This window comes from Pholis gunnellus, assembly GCF_910591455.1.
Source record: "Pholis gunnellus genome assembly, chromosome: 8".
Lineage (NCBI taxonomy): Eukaryota > Metazoa > Chordata > Actinopteri > Perciformes > Pholidae > Pholis > Pholis gunnellus.
Window position 1 is genome coordinate 23,996,847 of NC_136534.1, and position 13,702 is coordinate 24,010,548.

At 44.5% G+C, this 13,702-nt stretch overlaps 1 protein-coding gene across 1 annotated transcript in view; it reads right to left on the reverse strand.

The window, feature by feature from the left end:
- Positions 1–13,702, reverse strand: part of thsd7ab (thrombospondin, type I, domain containing 7Ab) — a gene marked incomplete at both ends in the record, with an annotated part of 124,218 nt that overhangs the window by 22,034 nt on the left and 88,482 nt on the right. Inside the window, 4 exons of the mRNA XM_079164169.1 lie at positions 3,580–3,721; positions 5,207–5,360; positions 6,732–6,865; positions 7,838–8,016. Of these exons, the coding sequence (XP_079020295.1) occupies positions 3,580–3,721; positions 5,207–5,360; positions 6,732–6,865; positions 7,838–8,016 (609 nt within the window). The remainder of the gene's footprint in view (positions 1–3,579; positions 3,722–5,206; positions 5,361–6,731; positions 6,866–7,837; positions 8,017–13,702) is intronic.

Below are 13,702 nucleotides of genomic sequence, written 5' to 3' on the forward strand. Positions count from 1 at the left end.
CTCGATGAACAACGTTCCAGAGGCCTCTAGGTGCCTGAAATACCAACAGACAATGATCCTAACATGAGCACTGCTACCCGTCAGCAGAGCACACAGCTCTACCACATGTCGCTAGTATTTACCAGGTGGCTGCTGTTGATTTTACCACCCTGGGTGCACGCAGAGAAAGAAGGCAGGTGAGAGGGAGTCATGATTTAAACGGGAACAGGAAGCAAAAGGAGAGGAGCATTAATTCAAGTCACAAGGAAGCAGCATTTCACCAGCGTTCTGCTTCTGTGGCTGGATGTTTTTTTTTTACTCCAGTTGAAGCAGGATGATGTGGCGGGACGAAACACAAGGAGACGCTGTTCAAAAGTGCTCAAATGCGTCGACTGTCACACATTCTTTACACCTCAGGAAGAATAAATCTCAGACAGTGAGAATCAACCACGCTGTGTCTCAGCTTTTTAAGGGCGAACACACTGAAATGCGCCGCCGCACCGTGTCGCCTCACGTTACTCTGAGGGGGGTTTAGCTCAAGGTTTTTTTAAAATGCAGATATAAAGCGGGTTCTAGGGAAGCAGAAGCACCAGGATATTTATACAAAATATCAATTAATGTGTAGATTTCTGATATGGTGTATTGACACAGCAATATCAAAGTAATTACCAACTACGCTGCAGACATAAAGTAAGATTGTCATGCCCTCACTGCACTGAGGATAGACCTTTAAGGATGGGCGTGCCATGCATATATATTAAACCACTTAAGGCTCCCAGATGACTCAGCAGAATGGCGAAATGCCTTGTGCTTCCCATACAGTCACTTTGACTTCAGCTCATTGCCTTTGTTGCATAACACACTTATTCTTCCTCTGCCTTCTGCCACAAGACACCAGCAACACTCAAATCCCCTTAAATAATCAGTGTTGTTGTGTGTTTGGAGTCGGACTCTTAATAGCTTCTGGCTGACGAAGATCACCGTCGATAAGAGAAGATTACTTTGTCAGCGGAGAGGTCATTGAAGGTTTGTAACAGCTCACTTAAATCCAATAAATCTGGCTGCCATCAGTAACCTTTTGTAATGCCAGCGTCGCGAGCGAGCCGTTTTGAGCGGAGAGATTTGAGTTAAATAAGCAGGATTTAAAAGCAACATCAATACAAGTTTCCCCTAATAAATTTAAGTGGAAATCTCCAGAGCTGTAACATGCTGTACCTTGGCCCTTCCAAAAAAAAAAAGATATCTGTGAAGAGGAAAGACAACATATTAATCCTGACTTCGGATGCAAGTGCCTTTAAAATCACAGCGTGCAACAACAGGGGGGCTGAGGCATCGCTCATAAAGCACGCCATCCGCTGACAAAGACGAGTGGCTGTTTTTAGCTGCAGTGAGCTCGTTTGCAAGCTCGACTCAGGGAATTGTGTCTCCTTCTTGCCGAGGAGCTTTGTGGCACTCTGGGGACTGAAAATAGGGAGATTGCAACAAGAAAGAGCACCAGTAAGAGACAGAGGGATGGGGGGACGGGGGGGACGGGAAGAGAGAGAGAGAGAGAGAGAGAGAGAGAGAGAAACAGCTATAAAAGGAAAGAAACTGAAGGAGGGAGCAGCTTGGACGGTCTCAGCATCAACAGAGAAAACGAGAGCTCTTTAACCAATAATAATCTCTGCTCGTACATTATGTACATATACCCTGGGATGCCTGTACGCCACTGTGAACCCAGCAGTAGGGATTATATGTCACGTCTCCCGGTGTAACAACACAAAGGGAAGACAGAGGAGGAGGGTGGGCTGGTTTAGAATGTGGGACAGCAGCTATGGAGGCAACGCTGCAAATCCAAATGAAAAACAGGAACGCTGCCAATCCTTCCTTTTTTCATTTTTATTGAAATAGTTTCAAGCAGTTTTCAGGATGAGATATGAAAGAGTAGCCTCTGTGACATGTGATATGGAGGTGCGATATCCTGCAGATCAGAGCTTGGGACAGCTGCCAGCTCCAAGATTGGAAATCTTCCTGTTTAAATCTATACTAACAATGCATGAACTAACGATGTGAAAGTTGTGACTTGTAGTAATGAACCTTCAGGGAATTAAAGCTGGAATCTGCAGCTCTCCTCGGCTCTACAGAGCTTTATGTTTCAGCTTATTGTTTAGCTATCTGGTCCGTAACATTCATATTTTGGTTCACTTCCGCCGCTCATGGCGTCATTTTTCGGCGGCAGCACGCAGCTGTTTTTCGGGGGAAAAGGCTGTAAAAACCCACTGGACACGACCCGCTCGGCACCAAACAGCAGACAGACACAGTGAGCGACTAGCCGCTGGACATATTTAGCAGCTAAAAAGCTAGATATTTCCTGCAGGAGGCGATATGTCTACGGTCACAACTTGTTACCGCTGCCCATAAATGGCCAAACGAATCCATCAGTTACTCAGTAGAAAGAAAAGGGTGATTGTGTTCTAAGTTAGTGACGCAGATGTTACACGAAGAGGCCAACAGTCAAATGTTTTACTTGTACTTGGCATCTTTAAGGCTTTAATGGTTGTTACTGCAGGGATTTGCAGCAAAACACAATGTCTGCCCATTCACACTTCACTTTAAAAAACCGGCACTCCACTGAAATACAACTGACAAACTAAAAATGAGTCTGTGATCAAAGGAAAGCTTTGCAGAGAGCAGCTGTGAGAAAGACTCAAAGCAGCTCCATTGACGTTACATCATCATTGCACAACACAATGTTTGATAAAACCTTGACAGGTTCGCAGTCGTCTCACCCCAAGAGACTAAAGTAATAAAACAAAAACGCACGAGTCATTTATCGATTGCTCCTCCAGCTGTTAAAAACAGATGAGCAAATGAAGCATGTGATACTTTTAATAACGCACAGCAGCAGCTGAGCTATCCTCAGCGTGTCTGTAACCCTCTTAAACTGCAACCAGCTGATACAGATCATCAAAACAGCACCGTCACAATCCAGATACTGGAGAGAACTAAAGTAGCAAGAAAATTCATTAGTTTATCAATATAACATATTCTGTTCTTGGGTTACTTCAGAAAGAAGTAAGAAAAATAGTATTGATAGTAAAAATATGTATCACATTCTGTTATTGCAACAACCAGATGAGATACCGCTCCATCTACACACCAACAATAAGATTAATGTACATATATAGAAGCATCGTGTGCAGAACTACAAAAAACATTAACTAAATGTGCATTAATAATACCCTTCTGTATTCATAAAAGAATCCCCATTTAAGCCCCCATTTGGGCCCGTTTGGAGAATTCCCCTCCATCTCCTCCCCTCAACAGAGGCTTAACAGCCTCAACACCAACGAACCACAGCTGAGGAGCTAATTCTGAAACGGAGGCTGCGTTTTAAAGCCTCAAGAGGTCCGTTTTCATGTTGGTGATTTGGTTAAAGTTGAGAAAGATTCCTCCCGACACAACCATGGCAGCAGCCCAAAAACCGGCTCCACTCAAAACGCAAGGCGAGTACAGCGGAGTCGCGTTGAGGAGACGCACGTCTGCTGCACGACATAACCGAGAGGAGGGAATCCTGCCCACCGCAGTCTGCATGCAGACGTGGTTTCACGTTTCCTTTACCTGTGATGTTGTAGAAGTAGTTGAAACAGTTGAGGTTCAGGCCGCAGGGCTCCTTGTCCGTCGTCTCTGGACACGCCCTCCCCACACTGGGCGAGCGCAGGGTGTACGCCGCCCGCACCCGACTGTTGGTTCTGGTACACGGCTGAAACAGAGACAAGACGTTTCTAAAACTGAGGAAATGACGAAGCAGTCCATATGGCTGAGGGCGATAAGAACTGAACACAGACATGTCCCTCAATTGGAGCTACTACTAATTTGCCCACTTCTGGATTCCTTCCCAGTTTATTGGGCAACAATTCATTAAGATTGATGTCAAAACATCCAGGCTTTCTCCCTGGAGGGATGTTTTATCGTTGTATTTCTAAAAATATTGAAGTAAAGATCCTTCCCCCCCCCCCCCTCTCTCTCTCCTGGCATTCCCAGAATGTGGAATTTGATTCTTTTCCAGCAGGAAATGACAGGAGGGCTGAAACGTTGACATTCTGCTGGAATGGTAAAACACCAGATCCTACACGGTCGTTGCTCGCAAAGAAGAGAGTTGGGGGGGAGAAAATGACAGCCTTTTGAATATCTCCATCTCTGGCACGCTGAATAAAACATACGAGAGGCCCCCGCTGACGCCACCGCAGACTCCAGTACGAGATTGGAATTGTGGGAAGTCGGCGTGTCAAGCACTTTGGGAGAGAATAGGGTGTGATTAACAATGGCCAGGGTGCTGCTGGGAGAACAGCAGGTGAAACCAGAGTGGATAAAATAGCTTTTTTTTTTCCTTTACCACGAATCGGGGGATGTCAGGGCCGTCGGGCCTGAACAAGATGTTCCGACACCTTCCATGTTTTTGCAAACGCGAGAAAGAAGATTGCACACACACTGAAGCCTGCAGGTGTGGGCTTTGCTGCTGTGATTAAATCAGCGAGCAGTGTCTCCTTACAAAACCAAATTGGCAAAGTCTTCATATTTTACTGAGAGTTGTGAAGAGGTCATGATTTAGAGGGAGATGCACTCTCATGCTCTCCTCATTTTTCCATAAACCTGTAGGCTAAAATGAACATTTATGAACTCAATTCCTTGAAGCGTCAAGTATCTCACTGTATAATCTTACCATAAATCAATATTTTTCTGAAAATACATCTAATTACTTTCGCTATTTGTGGTTGTCTGTACAAACGACGACAACAAGCTCGGGGTAATATTTTACCCAGCTTTCATGTTGGCCCGTACATCACCGCTGATGCAGAGAGTAGCGTGCGTGTGTGTGTGTATATCACAAAATGTAAATTTGGAAACCTGCTCGGGAGTTCTGAGTCTTTATCATAAATCATCTTCCTTCCCTTCTGAACGCACAGTGAGCACAGTGTAATATAGGTGATGTATCAGCCATTTCTCCTGCTTCCCGGTTCATATATCTCTTTTATTCCACCTTGGTGGACGAGAAATAACCTGTTGACAAACAATTTACACGCTGCTCACAATGATACAGTGCGGCTACGCTTTCCAATTCCTTGAGCCTCGGAGAGAAAATATTTCTGACAAGAAAAAGATATCAAGATAAATTCTCAGAGGGCTTCAACACAAGTCTGTCCCATATCTGAGCCGGGCGGCTGAGCTGCTGCTATCGGATCCTCACCAGGCTGCAGCGGCTCCAGGGGCCCCAGTCGTTAAGGACGCAGTCCTCGGGACAGGGCAGGCGGCTCTCCCTGGCCCCCAGGGGCATCTCCTCTGGGTCGCACAGGTAGTCCTCCACAGACTCCGACGGCCCGTCTATGGTGTTCAGCATGCAACTGTGGGATTGATGGGGAAAAAAAACACACAAGAGTTTGACCTCATTTCAAGCTGCTGCTGTTCTCCAGAGAACAGAAGAGGGAGACAGGTTTTAACAAGTACATGAAGTATTTGACGACCGAGGTGTTTTTTCAAGCAATGGGATGTGGCCCTCAGGCTACGGGAGGTCAGTTTTATGAAAAAAACTAAAACATGTGTTGTATTTGGTCACAGCAACACAACTCTACTGGCTATAGAGGTTCAGCAGCAGGCTGAACACAAACTGGCTGAATTTAACAACTGAAAGTAATATATATATAAATATATATATATATATATTTTTAACAAAGTAAATGTATGTAAAATATACAACACATGATGAAACATATGATGCTGTCATTATTTCTGACTGAATCCTGGCTTTCCTCAAATGCCGCAGACATATTTTTAGATTTTCTTCCTCTGAATAGCAGCTTCTTATCCTCCAGATGAAGGGGAGCGCAGACTGCCTCTCTTTCACTGATAATGTCCCCTGATCTAAAGAGCAGAGACTTAACCGAGGTCATTAGAGTTTTTACTCACTGTGGTTGTGCCTCAGCCTCAGCCAAAGCCTTTAGACTTGATCATTACAAGGGATGTGGATGTGGATGTGGATGTGGATGTGGATGTGGATGTGGATGTGATGTCCTTGTGTCTTATTATTTCTATGTGTGTGTTTTTATGTCCACTGTTTTTTCACAGGACCACAACGGTTGGTTCTCTATGCCTCACAAAACATCTAATCACAGTCTTATAGGTCTAATTACAGAGTACGTATCGGCATGCGCACAACATTAATCCCAAAGTTTGAGTTCCACCCAACAGGATTTGGCAGCGTTGTCGGTTGTTGACTTTCAGCTGAACCACGTGAAGACAGATTTGCACAGATCCTCTGCATGTTTTTTCTTTCCCTAAAACATTTTTCCAAATCACTTTACACAAGGCAGTCAAACTAATCTGAATTTAAATTAGTACGTGTCAGCTGTAGTACAGGTCTGTCAGCCTGCAAAATGCTCCAGATCAATCTGCAAATGATTTTATTATTAATAACAACAAAAGATAAAAGCTTAAAAGAGTCCCTCATGTTCACAAAGCCTCGGGCGATGTCTTCATGTTGCTTGTCTTGTGTGATCAAACTCAGTTTAAGAAAAGCAGCACATCTACACATTTGACAATCACACTTTTTTAGTATCTCCACTTGAAAATACATTTTAAAAAGCAATTTATGAACAGCATTATTGTTCCGTTGATTGTCTAATCGCTGCGGCACTAACACACACTGCCTTTAATCGCTATGCTTTCACTAACGTGTATATAAAGAACATTTAAAGGACAGACGGCTCGATAGATACCGGACTTTTCTGGTCTGGACGCCTTCGCCGCAGTTCTCTTTTAAGTCCACGTTGCTGACTTTCCACACGCTCCACGGCTCGGCCACCCACACATACTGATTGCAGTCGCTCTGACACGGCACCACCTCGTACACCTGAGGACGGAATAACCTTTTTTATGCGCTTAACGTGTTCTCCGTGTGATTTGAAGTAGATACAGCAACAAGTCAAAGGGGGCAGATTGGTAGTTTTACTTCTGGGTTGACCCAACTCATGATTATAATCATCCTACTCGTGAAAAGGAAATCTATATTTCTATATAAATATGTCCTCTGAGCTCTGGAAGTCATCCTGTGATTCTTTGGCTCGGCTCTGAGTTTTAACTCGGCCAACGTGATTATTTCTGTCTCCAATCTGATAGTACCTAGTTTACAGTGAGGATATTGAGACTGTTTACATCTATCTGTCAGTGACCCACTGACATCAGTGACACTTGACATCTGCGACTGCATTAACAAATAGCTGAGGAAAGCTGCTCTTACCTGGGCCTGCAGCAATGAGTCAGATCCGGCGAGCATCGGGGCGGATTAGAAGGAGACAGACGGATTAATGAGTACATGCCAACTGTTCATATAGTGCAGAACCTCTGATTAATGCAACATTCCAGAGGACATAATCAGAAAAGCCTCTGGCATAAATACCTGTGTGAACTTAACAGAAACACACACACACACACACATGCACACACGCACACACCGCTTAATCTGCATCTGCTGATGCTCTCGGGTCTGAAAAGCATTTCATTTTTGCAAATCATAGAAACCTTAAGGAGTCAACTGACACACGTTGGGATCCATTTATAGCACCCGTCGCTGTCTGCTCAGCAAAAAAACGAGTGCAGCAATAATGAGGGGAAGGTAAAGGAACGCGCTGCAGACTCAAGCTTACTGTATTATTCATTCACACTTTCCTTCTGGCCCTCTCTCCAGTGTTGGATACATATAACGAGTATCACACTCGTAAGAAGTATGATTACATTGTGGCACAGTTACTAAATATTCAAGAATCAGGTTTTTTCCTCTCAGACTTCCAAAACTAAGACCGGGTTTCAGTTCCAGCGACTGTACCTGGTTGATGTGGTCCAGTTTGGGACAGGGCCGGCCCCCGTTGTACGGCTTCTCTCGGAGCCATTTGGAGCGAACCTTCACCCCGCTGCCGCAGGACTTGCTGCAGCGCGACCAGTTGGACCATTCGCTGAGCTTACAGTCCGAAGGACAGGGGATGATGCACGCCTCCTCAATGTAACCTGAGAGGAAGACAAAAAAGGAGGTTTTTTCTTTTTCAGAAATCAAACACATTTGGATGTATGAGTGTGATCTGGAAAGTGCGCATGCGTAAAAGTTACAGTGCAGGATATGCCATGTCGGCAAATTAGCCCAAACACGGACACAATCTCGTTTCCCGGGCTTTGTGGGTAGGAATTCTTTGCCGTGTCATCATCATTCATATCTTCACCATTTATGATTAAATTAGAGCACAAAATTGTTGACAAGAGCACAAAGTGCGTTATAGATCTAGCCTCTTAATTGTGTGTGGACCAGATTGATGCAATTAACTGCAAAATGTGCAAAATGTTCTTTATATTGCAGAAAGAAATGCAATGCCGTTGTTCCTGATTTAGTGCAAAAACTGAAAGACAAAATGATGATTTGCTTCTTTTCAGTCTGTTTCAATGAATGACTAGACAGCGTAGTATAGTCGGTTATTAATTATTTCAAAGGGGAAACGTATTCACCAGAAAATTGATTCATTAGAAATGAGCTTTGAAGTAAAACCTTTGTTCTCTCTGCATCCCAGCAGCAGCCTCTCAGCCGCCGGGTTCAGCGATGACTTGCTGTGGAGAAAGACGGCCGAGGCCGGTTCTAGAATCTCTCAGAAGACTTCTGTGTTCATTATCTCGCATGAAACTACACTTGTCCTAATTCCCAAAGGTTAGTTTTTTTCTTTTCGATCTAACAAACAAAGTTCAAGAGCTCTGTAAATGCCAGATGAGGAAAAACCTCCAGCTGCAAGAGCAAACTAATAACCGATACTTCACAAACTAATCTAAATGCACTTATTGATTTTTAGCCCAGTGGAATGAAAACAGGGTCCACATTCAAAAGCACGCTCATATGCGTTGTTACATAAAAGTGTAAAACGTCTACCAAAAGGAGAGGTTGGGCCTTGCAGTGAGCGTCATTATTTCAATCTATTCCTCTCGGCTCACAGGGTCATGACCCCGTCAACAGGGCTGATTCTAAGAATCTCCCTCTGCTCTGTGTTCTTTTGACTCTTTCACCATCTCTTGGCTTTGAGTTCCTCTGCTTTCTCCAGCACACACACACACACACACACAGGCCAAGGTTCAGTCAGATATGTTGAAAAAGATATTACCACTCTGAACTTTTGGCTGTGTCCGTAACAACATGATGTTTATCCTCCCAGAGATTTTTCTTTTCTTTACGAGGCAGAAGTCTGTTTAGCAGATAGAACCTCATTTATTCTTCTAAGGCTTGAGTAACAGCACCGGCCTGTAAATCAGTTTAGCCTTTGATTAAGCCAATCGATGAGGTGAATGAGCCGGGAAAGTGGAGTGTCTAACCACTTCCTCTTTCAGACTGCTTGGCTCTTTAGTGAGAGACATGTGGTGCTCCGCTGACTGACGGCTTTGCTGAAAACACACTTCCCACGATTTGAGATTTCAGAGGAATCCCACACAGGCCATGTTACAAATCCATTTTTTGTCGATGTATATGCGAGTCATTTTTCACAGTCTTGCTGAGCGCATATGTTCCTCTGTAGCACCGTCGTGCCTCACACTGAACTGCCGGGCGCAACAACACCTGTCCTCCTGCTGGATAACATGGAGGACAACCAGAGGGGAGAGCGGTGGGTACTCCGTTTTCAACAAAACTCAAAGGTCAGTCAGTTCAATACATACATACAGACAAAGACATGTGGCTGTGTTGGTGTGCTGCTGAAGGTGCTGCTGATAAGATGAAATGGAATTCAGAAAGTCAAGTTTGAGTAACACTCCCACATGTTATGAGGCTCATCAGACACCAAAACACTGAACAACAGCTAATAATAGAGCGAGACAGGATCTCACAGTTCAGAGTAAACAGTGGAATTATGCCGACTGTGTTGCAAAGTTATCTATCATGATATTATATTGCTGCAAAAGATGAAACGTTTTTTGCCGGATGACCCTGATTTTTTGGGGATTTTTTACAGGGAGCCACCTACAGCGGTGTAATTGAAATCAACAGGGAGGCTCTTGTTTAGCTTTTTGATGCAGTGAAGCAAACGTTAAATATAGCCGTAGCATTGCTCGGGATGAGTGACGACAATGTGTGCATGAGACTGAAACCACCTCCATCTGGCAACCAAAACCAAACAAACCTGAGTCCTCATTCAGCCTCAAACCTCAAATAAGTCCTTTGGTTTGTCTCTCAGCACAGCCGCAGACCGCTGCTGCCAAAGGTGGCGGCCTCTTGCTCAAAAGCACTTCAGCCAGAAGGATGATTGGAGCTTAAAAACAGGGATAAATTCTGAGCTGAAGGGTGAGCTCGCTGCCCAAAACTATGCTGACCCAAAACTGAGCAGTACCATGCCTAATATGATTTTTAGAAAAAGTCTTCTTAATCCAGTCCGGACTAGAGTCCCGACGGCAACGACATCGCTGTGACATAACGATCACATCCACACACATGCACGCAGGCATACACTTCTGCCTGACCTCCTTACACTCGGGTGCCCCTGAGTTCAGATCAGCGTCTCTGCATCAACAGCGTGCTGACTTCAGCGTGACCTCTGAAAGAAGCCTCGCCCCCTCTGACCCCCCACCGTCAGTCCTGGAGTCAGGACCGGTCGCTCTGAATCACTGACGCCCGCCGCTTCAGCTCTCTCACGGCGGGGAACGCTGCAGCACCTCAGCCTGCGGTTCACTCGAAGTTCAACCGATGTCAACTTGCTGGGGTGTCGTGCCAAGTTCTCCCGGAGGTCTTGGGTTGAGTCCAAGGTAGGAGATCACTTCTTCTCTGGCCTATAGAAGTCAACTTAAAAGCTGGCACTTCTCCCGCTGTAATTCCCAAAGCGGTTGTAACGGCTGACTGCTCAACTCCACCTGAGATGTTAACAACCTCACTGCCCAGCCAGCACTTGGAGCTCCCAGTGATAATTAGGATATGCACTCAAACACTTCTGGAGGCAGACCAGGTTTCTAACAACTGCCAAAGTCCATCAGCATTCTGCTGAGAGCATTAGCAAACACAAGCAATAGATTCATCTGTGTTTCACCATCATGCACATGCATGTTAATGAGCATGTTGAAAACACACGTAAGTGATATTTTGATGCAGAAATACTAGACAACCACAAAATATGGCTTGGTGATTGGTGCCATAATCAAGAATAAAAATATGAAAATGTACAATAGAATATGATCAACAAACAGTATAAGAGTATGTTTAAATAGGTCTGTTATTAAAGTGCAGGGACGTGTAAATGTATCTAAAAATAACCAACTGCATATAAAAGTGCAGAAGATTGATCACCTGCACATCGATCCATTTGCTGAATTCCCTGAAGCTCCGTAGCTTTCTTGGGATCTCTGGCGTTCCTCCCAGAAATGTATGTAACTCAATTCCAGAGTTCTCAGTTTTTTAGAAGCTGTTTTTATCCTAATGAGTGTTTTCTTTCCCGTAGCTTGTGTAAGTGAGACGATTCCTGATTTTCTCCTCTGGGTATCTATAAAGGCTCATCTTATCTTACCGTGCAGTTTGTAACACTAAAGTGTGCTTTTCACTCTCGTTTTGTTTAACTTAATGTTTAAAGTTTGTTTTGTCTCTAACCTGTGAAACATATTTGGACATATATTTGTAAAGAAATGATACATTCTCTCTACAATCTCAAGAGCAAAACATCTTTTTGAACGTAGAACCAATAGCAATGCTCGTGATGTTATACTCTGCTGGGATTGATGTTTGTAATGGGACTTTTCCTCAAATATCTTTGCACCTGCAAGGATCCTCTAGCATGCTGGGCCCCTGGGTGCCCAACAAGGACCCCCTGATGGTAGAATCGAGCCACCATTTATTTCTGAAACCACATTCTGTCCGCTCTTTGGGCGGCTGGCCTGAGAGGCTCCACACAAACCTTTTTGGCTCCAGGAATCGTCCAACATTACAACCTGATTTCTGACCTGTTACTACCCCCCCTGCACCACAATCATCCCCAGGCCGTCAGGGACAGTCTAATCCCTGCTCTGAACATAACTGAGGAATAAGAGAGAGTCACCACAGGCCAGACGGACTCTATGTTGTACGTAACTCACCCCAACAGACGCTGGGATCAGTCCTCAAACCTCCACAAACGTACTGTATGTTGTAACATTCACTGAGGGTCGTCATGCACCGACAAATCTGTTTTCTGCAGTCCTGTCCGAGTTCACAGGTCCTCAGCACGACGCTTGCCCTTAAGCTTTACCCTCCACGGCTCCCCAGAGTGACTGCATTCCCTCCTTCTTTACCACATCCTGCTAAGACGGGGCCAAGGCCCCCGGAGCCATCCTGTGGTATTAAGTCATGGTAAAGGTCAAAACATCACGGGTCACTTATCGTCATGAATATAAGAGTGATATGAGTAATGTCACACATATATATAGGACACAGCAGGGCACTTGCCGTGACCTTGCACAGGGTTGATGGTAGTAGTTACTGGTCGAGTTGGCGGGTGGATATTATATTACTTTGAGTCTCTACCATCGACAACACATTAATTGGATCCTTTTGTTTCTGACTTCAGCTGGGAACTAATAGAATCAGGAATCTGTCAGTGGGTTGTTACTTAGGTCACGATCCGGTGCAGTCAGCCGCATGCAGGATCCGCGGTATGTAGACTGATGCACATGATGTGGAACTTAAGCACACAAGCGAGCTCCGCCCGGACACTTTGAGCCGAACTCCATCAGCAACATCTGCTGAGGTTAGCACAACAAGTCACACAGTCACACTGTGACGAGCGCAAATGAAAGGGCGGAGCTGGAAGAGCCACTAGGGGGTCCCGGGTCAGCAACAACACGCAACAGAGCGAGAGCGAGAGCGAGAGCGAGAGAGAGAGAGAGAGAGAGAGAGAGAGAGAGAGAGAGAGAGAGAGAGAGAGAGAGAGAGAGAGAGAGAGAGAGAGAGAGTCGTGTATAAGACGTGTGTCGCCATTTCTCCACAGCTATATGTGAATGGACACACATCCAACATGCTAACGCACGTTCAAAGGCATCAGTGGTATGATAAATAAATGACAGGTGCTTTGAATGTTTAAATACAGCCACGGTGGAATAAATGTAAATGCACACATTTTATTTGTCTATTCATTTTCTATTTCCAGTTTCATCACATAAGAGATGTGCTTCAGTTTTATTGTGACCTGTTGCCTTTTGGGAAAGTGTCGGTTGTTGGTACAGCGTAATACAGGTGTTTGAAATGTTCCTTATTTCTATAATGGAAACAGCAAAGCAAAGTTGACCGTGGCCAAGATGTTACCTCAGTCCCCAGCGAGAGGATTTAATCTTTAACACTACAGTCCGTTCAAAATAAATGAAAAAGTATCCTTTAGTATTTGTGTACCGTTACACCCCTAATATAACTCTTGTGATATCGATTGTGACTCTCTCTGCAGGAAAGCTCCACTTTGATCTGGTATATGGTGTACTATATATATATATATATATATATATATTTCCAAAAACACATTTCCAAAACCCTTTTTGATAAACTGTTCTCTGTAGGTCAAAATGACCAAATTGTGAATGAGATGGCTCATATATTGAGAACTGTTGAGAACAGCAGACAGCGTTACAGAACCAGGCGAACTGGAAAGTGAGCAATGCCACAAAGCTCGGATCACCGTGTACTTTTAATGATAATCCCCGGGTTTTTTTTCTGTTGATGTCT